This window comes from Narcine bancroftii, chromosome 6 (genome assembly GCF_036971445.1).
Source record: "Narcine bancroftii isolate sNarBan1 chromosome 6, sNarBan1.hap1, whole genome shotgun sequence".
Lineage (NCBI taxonomy): Eukaryota > Metazoa > Chordata > Chondrichthyes > Torpediniformes > Narcinidae > Narcine > Narcine bancroftii.
In genome coordinates, this window is record NC_091474.1 from 171,141,486 (window position 1) to 171,158,341 (window position 16,856).

At 46.4% G+C, this 16,856-nt stretch overlaps 2 protein-coding genes across 5 annotated transcripts in view; one reads left to right on the top strand and one right to left on the bottom strand.

Moving 5' to 3' along the window:
• The window catches only part of pfn4 (profilin family member 4), a 40,215-nt gene extending 26,438 nt beyond the window's left edge, over window positions 1-13,777 (bottom strand). Inside the window, exons 1-2 of one of the 3 annotated variants that reach the window (XR_011340540.1) lie at window positions 12,768-12,944; window positions 3,559-3,687 (exon numbers count right to left, since the gene is read on the bottom strand). Coding sequence is in view for 2 of the 3 variants with exons in the window: in XM_069886750.1 (XP_069742851.1) it covers window positions 3,559-3,687; window positions 12,768-12,899 (261 nt within the window). In the remaining variant the exon portion in view is untranslated. Of the gene's footprint in view, window positions 1-3,558; window positions 3,688-12,767; window positions 12,945-13,683 lie in introns of those variants that run through there. The other 2 variants (XM_069886751.1, XM_069886750.1) reach the window with 2 other exon arrangements.
• Window positions 12,712-16,856, top strand: part of fam228a (family with sequence similarity 228 member A) — a 36,475-nt gene continuing 32,330 nt past the window's right edge. The window contains exon 1 of one of the 2 annotated variants that reach the window (XR_011340539.1): window positions 12,712-13,007. Coding sequence is in view for 1 of the 2 variants with exons in the window: in XM_069886737.1 (XP_069742838.1) it covers window positions 12,945-13,007 (63 nt within the window). In the remaining variant the exon portion in view is untranslated. The remainder of the gene's footprint in view (window positions 13,008-16,856) is intronic. The other variant, XM_069886737.1, reaches the window with a different exon arrangement.

The window sequence follows — 16,856 nt, forward strand, 5'->3', positions numbered from 1 at the left end:
ACACTGCTGAAGATCCATCTGCGCTGGGTGGGTCACGTCTCCAGAATGGAGGACCATCGCCTTCCCAAGATCGTGTTCTATGGCGAGCTCTCCACTGGCCACCGTGACAGAGGTGCACCAAAGAAAAGGTACAAGGACTGCCTAAAGAAATCTCTTGGTGCCTGCCACATTGACCACCGCCAGTGGGCTGATATCGCCTCAAACCGTGCATCTTGGCGCCTCACAGTTTGGCGGGCAGCAACCTCCTTTGAAGAAGACCGCAGAGCCCACCTCACTGACAAAAGGCAAAGGAGGAAAAACCCAACACCCAACCTCAACCAACCAATTTTCCCCTGCAGCCGCTGCAACCGTGCCTGCCTGTCCCGCATCGGACTTGTCAGCCACAAACGAGCCTGCAGCTGACGTGGACTTTTACCCCCTCCATAAATCTTCGTCCGCGAAGCCAAGCCAAAGAAGAAAGACATCATAAAATTGGTTGAAAGGTCATCTTCTAGCTGAAGTATGGCTAGCTGGATATTTCCAGTTTTTCATTGCCAAATTTACTTTGAACCTCTTTTTGGTAAAACACAGGATTCTGTTGACACCATGGATAAGTGAAAAAACGCACAAATGCTGGAGATACTCAGCTGGTCAAACAGTGCCTTTATATAGCAAAGACAAAGATACATCACCAACGTTTCGGGCTTAAGCCCTTCCTGAAGGTTGGTGATGTATCTTTACTTTTGCTACATAAAGACACTGTTTGACCTGCTGAGTTTCTCCAGCATTTGTGTGTTTTTTGACTTGAACCCTCTTATTAATCAATATATCTGTAATAGTTGAGAATATTCCTTCATGTGTTTGGGTGCTCATTTGCCTTTACCTAGAATCCACCATTTAGCACTGGACATCTTTATAATCAAATAGCTGAATTTCATATGCAAGGTAAGAATGATGTCCCTGAACATCAAGTTAGCATTTTTTGTAACATTGGGTGCTGCATTGAGCCCTAGTAAAACTTGAGTCATTGGGTATTAGGGTCCCCCACCATTAACATCCCAAGGCTGGGGTTCCCAACCTTTTTGTTCCTCTACCCCTTGGGCATTTTTTATAGGTTCCCATGTACCCCTAAAAATTAAGGATTAAAAAAATAACACTACATTGTGCAATCTGACTGCATATTACAACACCATGTATTGTACAGTAGTGGTTATTCTCTCAAACCCAATGTACCCCCTGAAAAGTGCAAATGTACCACTGGGGGTACATGTACCCAGGTTGGGAACCCCTGTCCTAGGGGTTATAATTTCACAAAGACTCACCTGGATCAGCAAGATAAATAATGTGATTACAATGACAGATCTGAGGATGGATATCCCAGGATGAGTGACCTCCATCCTGACACCCAATATAATTTCCACCATCCACAAAGCATGTCATGAATGAAATATCCTTCAGTTGCCTGGATGAATCTTTCTTTGGCTTGGCTTCGCGGACGAAGATTTATGGAGGGGGTAAAAAGTCCACGTCAGCTGCAGGCTCGTTTGTGGCTGACCAGTCCGATGCGGGACAGGCAGACACGATTGCAGCGGTTGCAAGGGAAAATTGGTTGGTTGGGGTTGGGTGTTGGGTTTTTCCTCCTTTGCCTTTTGTCAGTGAGGTGGGCTCTGCGGTCTTCTTCAAAGGAGGCTGCTGCCCGCCAAACTGTGAGGCGCCAAGATGCACGGTTTGAGGCGTTATCAGCCCACTGGCGGTGGTCAATGTGGCAGGCACCAAGAGATTTCTTTAGGCAGTCCTTGTACCTTTTCTTTGGTGCACCTCTGTCACGGTGGCCAGTGGAGAGCTCGCCATATAATACGATCTTGGGAAGGCGATGGTCCTCCATTCTGGAGACGTGACCCATCCAGCGCAGCTGGATCTTCAGCAGCGTGGACTCGATGCTGTCGACCTCTGCCATCTCGAGTACCTCGACGTTAGGGGTGTGAGCGCTCCAATGGATGTTGAGGATGGAGCGGAGACAACGCTGGTGGAAGCGTTCTAGGAGCCGTAGGTGGTGCCGGTAGAGGACCCATGATTCGGAGCCGAACAGGAGTGTGGGTATGACAACAGCTCTGTATACGCTTATCTTTGTGAGGTTTTTCAGTTGGTTGTTTTTCCAGACTCTTTTGTGTAGTCTTCCAAAGGCGCTATTTGCCTTGGCGAGTCTGTTGTCTATCTCATTGTCGATCCTTGCATCTGATGAAATGGTGCAGCCGAGATAGGTAAACTGGTTGACCGTTTTGAGTTTTGTGTGCCCGATGGAGATGTGGGGGGGCTGGTAGTCATGGTGGGGAGCTGGCTGATGGAGGACCTCAGTTTTCTTCAGGCTGACTTCCAGGCCAAACATTTTGGCAGTTTCCGCAAAGCAGGACGTCAAGCGCTGAAGAGCTGGCTCTGAATGGGCAACTAAAGCGGCATCATCTGCAAAGAGTAGTTCACGGACAAGTTTCTCTTGTGTCTTGGTGTGAGCTTGCAGGCGCCTCAGATTGAAGAGACTGCCATCCGTGCGGTACCGGATGTAAACAGCGTCTTCATTGTTGGGGTCTTTCATGGCTTGGTTCAGCATCATGCTGAAGAAGATTGAAAAGAGGGTTGGTGCGAGAACACAGCCTTGCTTCACGCCATTGTTAATGGAGAAGGGTTCAGAGAGCTCATTGCTGTATCTGACCCGACCTTGTTGGTTTTCGTGCAGTTGGATAATCATGTTGAGGAACTTTGGGGGACATCCGATGCGCTCTAGTATTTGCCAAAGCCCTTTCCTGCTCACGGTGTCGAAGGCTTTGGTGAGGTCAACAAAGGTGATGTAGAGTCCTTTGTTTTATTCTCTGCACTTTTCTTGGAGCTGTCTGAGGGCAAAGACCATGTCAGTGGTTCCTCTGTTTGCACGAAAGCCGCACTGTGATTCTGGGAGAATATTCTCAGCGACACTAGGTATTATTCTATTTAGTAGAATCCTAGCGAATACAGCTCCAACAATACTCTTAACACTATCCAGATGAAAGCAGCTTGCCTGAAGGTATGCTTGATTTAATGGTACATGAGGTCATGGACAGATATATCAGCACAGGAGTGGGGCACAGAATTGAAATGGTTGGCCATTGGGAGATCTGTCATTGATGCAGATAGAATGAAGCTGCTGACATGTCTCTCCATGGCTTTATGTACTGTCAAATCACCCATAAATTGGAGGTGCAGCACTTAATTTTCTGTCTGGGCACTCTCCAATTGGACGGCATTAACATCAACTTCTCCGGTTTCTACTAGCCTATTATTCCCTGTTCCTCAACCCTCTGTCATCTTTCCTCCAGTTCCTTCCCTCTCTATTCAGAGCTTTCCCTGCTCCTCTTGTTTGCTGGTGTGCCCTCCCTTTCTTTTCCACCTTTTACCTCCTGCCTGTGGGTCTCTGCTCCTTCCACTATCCCTCCCTCACCAGTTTCTCCAGCATTTCTTAATCATGGTGTCTGTTTTACTTCAGAGATATTATACAAAATGTTGAACTAATCATCAAAAATGTTGGGAAAAAAAGTCAAAAGTTCTTACTTTGAATCCTTTGGAAATTGTCACCACAGAGAGATTTTTCAGATCTATAATTGCACAGTCCTGAACATGATTTGTTGCAATAAGTGATTGAGTCAACAAATCCTGGTATTCGCCCATTTTTAATTTATCCTGATAAAACAAAGATAAAAACATTATATTGTTATTCAAAACGTCAAAACTCAATACAATAGTTTCTTATAATCTATTTTTTCTTTAATGTTAGGTTTCAGTCCTTACACAACAGTCTCTGGCATTAGAGATGAGCTTTTATACCATGGTCATTGCAACAAATATATTTCCTAATAATCAACCAAACACATCAATTTAAAAACTATTCCAATAAAGCTAACCCTTCCATGCAACCCACATCATTAATCCTCTACAATTGGCATTATTTAATGAATTAATTATTAGTAAGTCCACCATCACCAACATTTAGAAGGCCACTGGTCCAAAGCTGAAATGAGTTAGCTCCATTAATTTCATAGCACTGAGAACAAGACAGAGGCACTTTATAAAAACTGTCTCATTTCCTGAACTTTCAAATTCTGCCCAGAATCCATATTGATAACATAAAAAATTTTGGGATTCTCAGAATTTACTTTAATGTGTGCAACAATTGAGAAATTCAGCATCATCCACAAACTTCAGGAAGGGAAGGGTGTACGATCCAGTGATCATTGGGGGACCAGCGATGGAGAGGGTGATCAAATTTAACTTCTTGGGAGTCACTACCTTGGAAGGTCTTTCCTGGACCCAAAATACTAATGGCATCATGAAGAAAGCACATCATTCTCTTTACTTCCTCAGGAGTTTGTGGAGGTTTGATATGACACCAGAGACCCTGGCAAATTTATATGAATGTGTGGTGAAAAGTGTTCTGACTGGTTGCATCATGGTCTGATATGGAAACACCAATACCTCTGAGCAGAAAGCCCTGCAAAAGTTGGTGGATATAGCCCAGAACATCACAGGCAAAACCCTCCCTGCCATTGAAGACATTACTGCCGTCGGAGAGCAGCAGCAATCATGAAGAATACACATTACCCAGCACACACTCTGTTCTTGTTGGTACCATCAGGAAAGAGGTCTTGGGTGCTACAAACTTGCACCACCAGGTTCAGGAACAACTGCTACCCCTCCACTTTCAGATTCCTCAACAACAAACTCAATCAGAGATTCATTTAAGGATTTTATTTCTCTCTGTATTGCAGTTTGTTTACATTTCTTTATTTGTTTACATGTATATGAATCTTGTGTATTTTTTTTTGTACTACTACTAAGTGGTAATTCTGCCCTGCCTGCAGGAAAATGTATCTCAGGGTTGTATAGGTGATGCCATGCATATACTTTACTCTGACAATAAATCAGAACTTTGAATCAAAGCCCAGCTAGGGATTTAATTCAGCCATGGTGGATCAATTCAGTGGCTGCTTTATGTATGATTAAAGAAATGCATTGCAGCAACTCAAGATGACTACAATCAAGAACAGGTGGAAATATATATATATTAATTAATACTGATTAGAAAGGAGAAAGATTAGCATTCTTGGTTACAGGGATTGAAATAAATTGAAAGATATAAAAATGTATAAAGTAAAAATACTATGCTGGAAAACTCAACAGATCAAATAGCATAGTTTACATAGCAAAGATCGATACAGAATCAACATCTTGGGCTTGCGCTCTAGAGAGTGAGAATGGGGAGTGGCCCAGCAGAAACTCAGGAAATCGATTCAATGCCATCTGGTTGGACAGTGCCCAGGCAAATTATTAGGTGTTACTCCTCCAATTTACAGATGGCCTTGTTTTGGCAGTGAATGAAGCAATGGGAGCATATTGGCATGGGAGTGGGGTATCCTTCATATCTTGTGAAGGGCTCAAGCCTGAAATGTTGGTTATGTACCTTGTGATGTGTTTTTCACCCCCCCCCACCCATTTTTTCAGTTAATTTTCCCTTTAAGAGACCAGATTTAGCAAAAGTCTGCAGTGCTTGGAAAGTGACTGTGAATTAGCAGCAGGCTTTAAAGACAACATGTTCCAAAAATTTGATATAGTTGCAATGTGTGGTGGGGTGGGGGTGGAAAGCCCTGGAGAAGTGGGCCAGAGACCCTGTGACCAGCTTCTTAAAAAGACAGTACACATTTGTTTTAAAAGCCATTTTAAGAAGGCAGCACAAGAGAAACATATCTTCAACCTCCTTTGTGGGATTGAGAAACCCACTTGGGTTCATTGTGTAGTTATTGACAGATTGTCAGAGTTCCTCATGTTAATATAGAGGGATGAGAAACCACTTTAACTGAACCTCGAAAGGGTTTTAAAGAAATACTGCTCTCTACTCGACTGACCTGCGTAAAGGGTTCTCTATTGGCAGAAGAAATACTGCACTCCACTTTGACCTGTAAAAGGGGTTCTAATTGCTGAAGAAGGCTCTTGTCTAAAAAGGACATTTCTTTGAAGGGAAGGGGGAAAAAAATGACACTGTGTATATTCAAGAGGGAAATGTTTATGTGCATTTTGGTCAATATGGTTCATAGTGTGAAAATTTTTTTAAAATGTAAACATCAAAAAAAAAGGACATTTCTTTGAAGTATCAAAGCAAGGGTGTTTGTAGTTAATCAACCTTCTGTTATCCCCGGTTTATTTCACCCACTTCATGAACTGCTCCTTCAATCTAAGTGCGTGTCTCACCATTTAAGGCCTGTGTGTCTCAACCATCCTAAAGCCTGTGTGACACATCAATTTCAAACCCATGTGCCATCACTGAACTTCCAAAACTGAACTTTGAATTGCCTTCCCAGAATTGATCCTTGAGCTGTAGTGGCTTGAGGCATTCCACACACTGATATAATAGTGATAGCTAGAGTTTAAGCTAGATTTATGTAAATTTAGTTAAGTTTAGATAAGTTAGTTAAATTAGATTGGGAGTTATATAATTGTTGATTAATAATTAAAAATATTATTTTAAATATAACACCATCTGGGCTCATTTTTATTGCTGCTGTCTGGTACGTAACAATCTTTATCTTTGCTATGTAAAGTATGCTGTTTGACCTGCTGAGTTTCTCCAGAATTTGTTTTTACTTCAATCACTGTGTCTGCAGACTTTCGTGTTTCACTTAAAACATGTAGTTAATATTGATTAAGGAGAGAATAAAAACTCTGAAGGAACAATTTGTTGGAATAATCATCAAATAAGATTCCAGGAATTAAAATGATGAATTAAAAAGCAGGTCAGTCTCAAAGTAATGGGAGATATTCTCGAAGGAATTCAAGACAAACATGATCCCAAATAGAGAAAGGACAAAAAAGTACCAAACGATGAGATGCCCTTGCTAATTAATTTTTCACAATAAAAATGTAATTTGCTCTTCAGATTTTTTTCAGATTTATTGTTAGAGTACATACATGACATCATACAACCCTGAGATTCCTTTTCCTGCAGGTACGGCAGGTACTTGCCGTGAGGCACCTTCTGCATGAGATGTCGCTCCCCTGACCCTGTCCTCAAAATCTGGCTACAGTATTGTAGAGCTCGTCGAAAGAACCAGACTTGTTGATCCAAACCAAGGCTTTTATTAGCAAAAGACAGGAGCTCTTCACAGGTGGCCGACCAGTCCGGAATGATCCGACCTGGCTAGGAACACAACCCTTTAAGGCCCAGACAGTAGGCGTGCTAAGCTCTCAGCCAAATGCTGTAAGCACAGCCATTACACTCTAGATACTGTAACTATATACATTGGTGAAAGGTCTGTACTATCACATTCACCCCTTCTTGGAGAACTGACCCTGGGGTGGAAGGGCTGAAGAGGGAGAAGGGAAGGAAAAAAAACGAGGGAGAGAATGAATGAAAGGGGTAGGTTAAGGACTGTAGCGGTCAGGGGGTCTGACCATCCGGCGTGACCGCCGTGGTGCCGGGATTGGGGTCGCTAGAGTGGTGTCGCCAGTAGACTCATTGGGTGCGACCGCTCCTTCACTCAATTCCCCAGCTGTGTTGTCGGCAGCGTGGCCCGGGTCGTTGGGGTGCTGTTGGTCCTTCTGTTCCGGCACGGGGTTTGGGGAATAAAGAGTTGGGGAAGGTTGGGTTGGGGGGGGTTGCTGGGCCTACCGCGTCCTGAACTAGGTCTCACACCGAAACAGTGTCCTCCCACCCATCTGGGAACTCAATGTAGGCGTAATACGGGTTCGCGTGGAGTAGAGTCACTCGGTCAACCAAGGGGTCGTTCATTGAGTGCCGGACGTGGCGTCGCAAAAGGATGGGGCCAGGGACGGTGAGCCATGCCAGTACAGTGGTTCCTGATTCGGATTTCCTTGGGAAAAAGAACATCGTTTCATGGGGGGTGGCATTTGTTGCAGTACATAGGAGGGAGCGGATGGAGGGTAAGGCACTAGTAAGAACCTCCTGCCAATGAGAGGTGGGGAGACCTTTAGACCGGAGAGCCAGTGTAACCGCTCTCCAGATGGTGGCATTCTCCCTCTCGACCTGGCCGTTACCACGAGGGTTATAGCTGGTGGTCCTGCTTGAAGCGATACCACACTCCAGAAGGTACTGTTGCAGCTCTGTGCTCATGAATGAGGACGCCCTATCACTGTGGATGGAATTGGGGTTCCCGAAAATGGTGAAGATACTGTGAAAGGCCTGTATCACTGAGGTGGCAGTGGTATCTGGGCAGGGCACAGCGAACGGGAAGCGGAAGTACTCGTCGATGGCCGTAAGGATGTAGTTATTACGGTTAGTCGACGGTAGGTGCCCCTTAAAGTCTACGCTAAGACGCTCGAAGGGGTGGGTGGCTTTGATAACGTGGGAGTTCCCCAGACGGAAGAAGTGGGGCTTGCATTCAGCGCACAATGAACAGGCTCGGGTAATGGAGCAAATCTCCTCGACTGTGCAGGGTAGGTTGCGCGCCTTCATAAAGTGGGCAAACCTAGTGACCCCTGGATGACTGAGCGCCTCATGGAGTTTCTGTAGTCTGTCCATCTGTACGCTGGCTCACGTCCCCCTGGAGAGCGCATCAGGCGGGTTGTTGAGCTTACCAGGCCGGTACAGGATGTCATAGTTAAAGGTGGAGAGTTCAATTCTCCACCTGGCGATTTTGTCGTTTTTTTTTAATCTTACCTTGCTGGGTGTTGCTGAACATGAAGGAGACCGCGCGTTGATCAGTCAACAGTGAAAAGCGCCTCCCAGCGAGGTAATGTCTCCAACGACGCACCATTTCAACTATGGCCTGGGCCTCCTTCTCGACTGAGGAGTGTCTACTCTCTGGACCCTGGAGGGTTCTGGAGAAGGCGGCTACAGGCCGATCAGCCTGGTTCAAGGTGGTTGCCAGGGCGAAGTCGGATGCATCGCTCTCGACTTGAAACGGGACAGACTCATCGATCGCGTGCAGTGTTGCAGCGGCGATGTTGGATTTGATTCGATCGAAAGCCGCTCTGGCTTCGGTCGAGAGGGGAAAGGAGGTGGTCTTGATAAGAGGACGCGCCTTGTCGGCGTAGTGTGGAACCCATTGGGCGTAATATGAGAAAAAGCCCAGGCAGCGTTTGAGCACTTTCTGGGTATGGGGTGGGGGGGAAGTCCATTAGGGGACGTATGCAGTCAGGATCTGGCATCACTACCCCGTTCTCCACCACGCAACCTAGAATCGTGAGTCGTGTGGTCTGGAAGACACACTTGTCAAAATTGTAGGTCAGGTTCAGCCAACCGGCAGTTTGAAGAAATTTGTCTAGGTTGGCGTCGTGGTCCTGCGCGTCGTGGCCGCAGATGGTGACATTGTCCAGATACGGGAAGGTAGCAGTTAGCCCGTTCTGGTCCACCATCCGGTCCATTTCCCGCTGGAAGACTGTGACACCATTCGTGACCCCGAATGGTACCCTGAGAAATTGATACAGCCGCCCATTCGCTTCGAAGGCCGTGAATGGTCGGTCCTCACAGCGGATCGGGAGCTGGTGGTAGGCCGAACGTAGGTCAATGGTGGAGAATATGCGGTATTGGGCGATCTGGTTCACCACATCCGTGATGCGTGGCAGGGGGTACGCATCCAGGAGCGTGAAGCGGTTAATGGTCTGGCTATAGTCGACCACCATCCGTAGCTTTTCCCCGTTCTTGACAACCACCACCTGGGCTCTCCAGGGACTTGAAATGGGTTCGATGATGCCCTCATCCAGCAATCTAAGCATCTCACTCCTAATGAATTGCCTGTTTTAGTAACTATATTGCCGACTTTTGGTGGCCACAGGCTTCCAGCCAGGGGTGAGGTTTGCGAAGAGTGCTGTCGGGGCAATCCAGAGTGTGGAAAGGCCACAGGAGTGCCCCCGGGGCACGGGGGTGGGTTGCTCGGGTGCTTCAGGGGTGGAGCGATGGCAGACCGAGAAGGGGGCGTGTGGTCCCCCAAAGTGTAGGGACACCGTTTGAAACTGACACTGAAAGTCTAATCCCAGCAACACTAGGGCGCACAATTGGGGAAGGATGAATAATTTGAAGTGGGTGACTATTATGCCCTGTACTTCCAGCGTGGTCGAGTGCGACCTCGTGGTTAATGAGATCCTCTGGGTAGTGGGGATAATGTCAAGTCCGCAACGGAGGGCCAGATCTGGCCGGATAAAACTCAGTTGATGCAGAGTCAAATAAGCAATTGGTGTAGTGTCCATGCACTTTAATCAGATCCATTGCTTTAATGAGGGGATGAGAGCATTGCTGATTTAGTGTTATAGAAGCAGCCAGTGATCCTGTTGACAGGGGAGTTCCGCGTGTTGACATCACGCAATGGGATGACGTCATAGACGCAGTCAGCGCTGGAGGAGCAGGTTGGAGGAACTCCTGGAGGTGCTGTTGTGGCGGCGTCGGTGGATGAACGGTAAGTAGTGGGGGTTGTTGCTTGCGGTTGGCGGTGGGTAGGTCGTCGGTCGCAGCGGTCGGGCCCCAGCGGTCATCAGTGGTGGACGCTAGGGCGAGTACCTGGTTGGCCGCAGCAGGTCCCCAGTCGGTCGCAGTGGACACACCGGCAGCGGCGTGGGCAGCGGCAGCAGGGGAGCGAGCAGCGGTAGCGTCGTCTACGGGGGTGGCTGTGACGGTGGCCGCCGCGGCAGCGTCGGCCCCGGGGGTGGCCGTGGCCGTGGCAATAGCGGGCTCTACAGTCGGGACCAAGGCCGGGTCGAGTATTCCGCACGGGGGCAAGAGCGGTCCAACATCATGATTGCGAGGGTAGGCTGCCCCGTCCGGGTTCGACATCTCTGTGACATCAGGTGTTGCCATGCAGGGGAGCCCTCGCTCTCATTGGACGAGAGCTCTGAGGAAGAAGAGTTTGAATGGGATAGTGGCGGTTGGGCTTCATACGAGGCACTGTGTTTGCCGGCAGCTATTTTAGACCTACAGACTGCAGCAAAGTGGCCGTTTTTAAGGCACTTCTGGCACCTGGCTTTTCTTGCTGGGCACTGGGACCTGCTGTGCTTGTCCCTCCCGCAGAAATAACATTTTGGGTTCACAGCGGGCAGTGTAGCAGCAGCCGACAGGCCGTCAATATCTCGGGGGGTGGTAGGGTAGAAGGGCACTCTACTCACATCAGAACGTGGGGTCCAGTCCCTAGAGAACTTGTTTGATTTTAAGGCTGTATCCTCTATTGTGATTGCAATCCGGGCTACGTCCTCTAGTTTTTCTACCCCTTGTTCGAGCAAGTGCAGCCTCACTTTGTTCAATCGGAGCCTGGCCACATAGGCATCCCGGCCGAGATCGTTTGTGATCTCGGCAGCAGTTTTGTCCACACATTTACAGTCCTTGCCCAAAGCCTTGACTACTTGTAAATATCCCCTACTGGACTCGCCGGGCTGTTGCTTCCTCGACACAAGCACGAGCCGGGCATGAACTCTGTTCATTGGTTGATCGTACAGTTCTTTCAGTACCTTTATGGCTGTGGTGTAAGTGGACTCATCCAGGATGTTCTTGTAGACTCTCAAGGACACCATAGACAGCAATGCTGTTAGACGCTAGTTATCCTCCTCCACCTCAATGAGCCTTAGGAAGTTTTCAAAGTTCATCATCCAAAACTTAAAGGCTTTGAAGGCTGTAGCTGACTGTGGGTTGATGTCAAGTTTTTCTGGCCGAGTCAGACGCTCCATCCTTTTTTAAAAAAATTCTTTTTGCTAATAATTGTAGAGCTCATTGAAAGAACCAGACTTGTTGATCCAAACCAAGGCTTTTATTAGCAAAAGACAGGAGCACTTCACAGGTGGCCGACCAGTCCGGAATGATCCGACCTGGCTAGGGACACAACCCTTTAAGGCCCAGACAGTAGGTGTGACTAAGCTCTCAGCCAATCGCTGTAAGCACAGCCATTACACTCTAGATACTGTAACTATATACATTGGTGAAAGGTCTGTACTATCACATTCACCCCTTCTTGGAGAACTGACCCTGGGGTGGAAGGGCTGAAGAGGGAGAAGGGAAGGAAAAAAACGAGGGAGAGAATGAATGAAAGGGGTAGGTTAAGGACTGTAGCGGTCAGGGGGTCTCTAAGGTCAATCCACAGGACCATTAGAGCGGCAAATCGGCTCACTGCGGTCTTCCTCCACCCCTTCAAAGTGATCTACCTGGATTGTTGTTTGAAGAGGACACGTAAAATCATCGAGGACCCCTTCCACCCTGCACAAAGCATCTGTCAGTTACTCCAGTTGAGAAAAAAGATACAGGAGTATTGGGGCCAACACTATCAGGCTGAGAAACAGCTTCTTCCCAAGGGCATTGAGAATGCTGAACGACCAAAGGAACTGCTCACACTATCATCCCAGACTCTATTACTTATTGAACAATATCTATTTATATACATGTAGATCTGTCTTACATATACAACAGCAGAACGAGAGAACGCATTTTCGTTGGTTAACACTTGTGCAATCTAACGCACAACTCTTGTTGAAGTCGGGTCAGGGCACTATTTTGTCAGGCCCGTTCCTCGATCGAGTCTCACAGGCAACGGTCCCAGGAGCAGCAATAAAGGATGGGATATCAGAGGTGACATTCAGCCCGGGGATCGCCACCCATGGCATAACCCGCCCCGCGTCCTCCAATTGGCTAAAACAGCAATTTCATCATCTTAGTTAAACAGCAGTAAACACTAATCTTTGCGTTCATTGGTCAGCATAAATATCAATCACAATGGCGTCGTCCGCATGACCATGTTGCCATAGAAACGGGACGATTTGCCATCGTTTGCAGGTACCTTTAGTAGAAGAATACGATTCGTGGTTGAAAATGACTGCAGAAAGATGGCGACAGGCCCAACGACATTCCTATTGAAGCGGTCGTGAGCCGGACGCACCCCACCGTGATCCTTCCCCGCCAAGCGAACCATCCGAGGGACGGTGGGCCGGGCCCGCGCGCCGCGCGCAGACGAGGCATGAGCTGGAGGAAGGGGCGCATCACCGTGCACGCGCCGTTTCAGAGCGAGGCGCCCGGAGCTGTGAGTGCGGCGCCTTTTAACGAGCCTTGGAGAGTGACACACTGGTTGAGGGCCCGACGGCTACCCGATCCCGCTTTCGTTACAACACGCGAGGACGTCCATGGAACCAGGGAACATTATAGCGCAGGAACAGCTCCTTCGGCCCTTCCAGTCTGAGCCGAACCATTCTTTTTGTCTCGTCCCGCTGACCTGCACCCATTGCATAGCCCTCCATACCCCTCCCATCCACGTGCCTGTCCAAAATCCCCTTTAAGGTTAAAATTGAGCCCGCATTAACCATCTCAACTGGCAGCTCGTTCCACACCCCCACCACTGTGTGAAGATGTTCACCCTAAACTTTTCCCCTTTCATCCTTGACCCATGTCCTCTGTATCTCACCTCTCCTGCGGGGTGGGTGGGGGCGAATCAATTCAGGATGGCTGGAACGGTGCGAATGGCCCATCCCTCAACCCACAAGATACCTGCACATTATTCCGTCGTCTTCCACTCACTGGGTTTCATCTGATGCTGGGAACGAACTTTATTGGTGGGAGAAGGCATAAAAGACGGGCACTACTGATGAGGGACGAACTCAAAACAAGTTCAGTATTATTTTCCTCAAGCCTCTAAAAGCCCCCACCCCTCCTGAGCTCACTGCTGCCAGGGTGTTAAACTTTGAAATGGTACGAGCACCTACCGGGAGGGAGCTCTCCAGCAGTCGAGTTAGGGGCCTTAAACTCGAAGACCCAGCCATGGTAAACAGCGCTCAACTCGGCGGTACGTGCAGTTCACTGGACAAGTGTAGCCGGACAGGGGGCAAATAGCGTGGGAGTTGTTGTTGCACACGTTTAACACATCAATGTTGCAGAATGTTTATTTATAATGTCCGATTACTTGTTTCGCTGTCAGGACAACCTCGGCAACACAAAGTTGTTTCTTCTGATAACAGAAATTGTTTAGGTGGCAAGGGGATAATTACACTGCAGTTGCAGCCACTCTTGGGTGATTTAATTGCAGATTCAGTGAAGGGGGGGGGGGGCATCTCTCATTTTCACTTTGAGACCACGTCAGGGATTTTGACGATTCTCTGCCGAAAGTTGTTCAGTAAACAGTTCTACAACTTTGTGGTTGGAGCAGCGTTGTACAATGTTTTATTTTCTTATCAATGGTTAGACTTCTAATGGAGTTTTAAACATGCTCTCAATTTTAAAAAATAATTCAATCAATTTTCTATTTTCATTAACTAACATTGTCATCAATCTTAACACCTTGTATCCCTTTCATTTTTTTGGAAAATGCAAAGACTCTAAATTCACAACGTAGCTTTTATTAATCGATTCTGAATTATCCATAAAATTCCATTGAATGTTGCCATCTGATCCATAATTTACCTGCATTCACTTGAATGAAGTTGCCTCCTGCCTCATTGCTGTGTTGGACAAAGTTGCACATTCATTTACACAATGGGAACAGTGAGCAACAAGATTTGGATATTATCTCAACCCATTTAAAAGCTTGATTTATTACTAATATTAGTTTGATCAGCCACAGACACTGTTGGTGTGCCAGAGCAAAAGTATTTTGTAATTTATGCTTCTTGTAACTCGCCAGTTTGCCACTTGCTTGAAAATTTCTGTTAACTATGTCTGCTGTAGTCTGCTTTTATGTATCGTCTTTCTTAATACTCATTTTTTAAAAAAATCTCATGAGGGATCCCATGTGGTAATTCTTTAAGTGTAATTTTACTCGTATTTGGTTTTCTTTTCTTTGTGTGTAATAATGACGGAGAAAATGTTTTTCATGCTGATTTGGGCAGTTAATTAATTATTTAGTGTTTGAAGGAGGAAGCATTTGCCTTCTGACTCCTATGCGAATGTCAATTTTGGGGCAATACTGTGGTCTGGGTGAAGGAGATCGTGTTGCAAAAAATAATACTTTGGGTGGATTCACATGTTGCCTTTAGAACCATGAGTTACCAAGCATATATTGAATTAGATATGTAATTAAAAGTTGGTTTAATTCAAGAGCATATCTATTTATTATTATATTTTAGTTTCTGAAATATTTGAAAGATATCATTGCCATGTGTTAGCAGATACATGCTCTTGACTTCTCACTGTACCAATTTTGTCCATCTAAAAGCTCTCCAGATTTGCATTTCATTCTTTACCACACTGGTATTTAAACAAATACTTCTTTTTCTTTCCTTCAAAGATTCCAACCTTAACAGCTCTTGAATGCTAATTTAGATCTTTCTCCCCTTCATTTCCCCATGACCCTATCTCTTGCCCCATTCTTGGTCTTGCTGCAGTTTTGCTACCACGTCTGACCTTCTGTGATTCTGAATGATTGTTCCTCACAGATGCCTTGGGTACACATCCTGTGTTGCCAACTGCTTGAATTCCATGTGAGCTCTTCCCTCTTTGGTTTTGCACCTGTGTCTATTTCTCATCTTCAGAATTCCTGATCCATCCTTTGCCTTCTTGTTTCTTGCCGCTCTGGATCCATTCATCAATAAGTGCCAACAGTTATTCATGAATAGTCAATTTTTTTTGCAACGCATAGCTCGGGAGGACAATTGGCTGTGGAAGTGAGTCTGGATGAGTGCCCCATCCTTACTGTACCATTTTTGCACTATCCTTACCATAAACTCACAATAGCCTTCTCTTAACTTGCAGTTCTCCAATCAGTAGGGATCAATCACAGCATTGTTATCAAAATTGCTGACAGATAACTTGGAATATTATGCACAGTTTTGATCACTCAGCTATAGACAAAAGGTTGTCAAGCGAGAGAGGGGGCAGAGATGATTAATGAGGATGTTGCCAGCACTTGGGGTTGGGTGGGGGTTGCTGAACTGGACGGAGAAGTTGAGCAAGGCCAGGGTTTTATCTCTTGGAGGACCAGGAGGATCAGTGGTGAATAAAATCATGAGAGGAATAAATCAGGTAAAAGCACAGTGTTTAAGAAACATTTGGACAGATACATGGATAGGATAGGTTTAGAGGGATATGGGTTAAATCAGGTATGTGAGTGAGATGTATAGTGGGGGTCAAGGGGGCACAATGCTGGGGGTGGGGGTCAAGGAGGCACAGTGTCCCCTTGCTGGGGGTGGAGGTTTGGAAGCAGCACCTCTCATTTGGAAATTTTTTAAAAATTTACACATAAAATTACCATTCAAGCCTCTTTTATTGCATTTCAAAGTAAAAATGGACATTACAAAATGTAAATGTCACTAAATACTAATAACATTTTTATTATTTTTATTGACTTTGAAAATGTTTATCCTTACAGTGATTTGTCAATTTATTCTTTTTCTTCTCCGTGCCTTTTTGTTACCTTCATGGTGTGTTTGCTGCTTTATTCCACCTTGTTCTTGACTTTCAAAATAATGCTGGCCACTGCCGATGACTGACACCTCCCCACCTAGGGCCCACTTCCGGCGGGAGCCTGAGGTCCCCGCCACTGCTGCCTGCCAGGGGCCCAAGGTGCCCAATGTGCTTCTGCTCAAAGGCAGCAGTGAGAAGACCAATGGGCCCTGATCTGAGCTCCTGAAAGCGGAAATCATTCAAAAATGCAGGAAATGGATTTTAAAAACATGGAAATGTGGAAGATTCACATGCCCGTTAAATTCAGACAGGTGGGAGTAGTGCAGGTGTAACGTTTTGTTAATTGCTAATCTACGCCCAATTTGGTGACAGTAACAGAGAAGAACCACTTTCCCCATCCCTACGGCCCCTGATGATCCCATCCTGACCGTATCTGAGGATGACGTACATCCTGCCTTCGGGAGAGTGAATCTGAGGAAAGCATCCAGGCCAGATGGAGTACCTGCCCCAAGTATTAAAGATCTAGGCTGATAAACTTTCC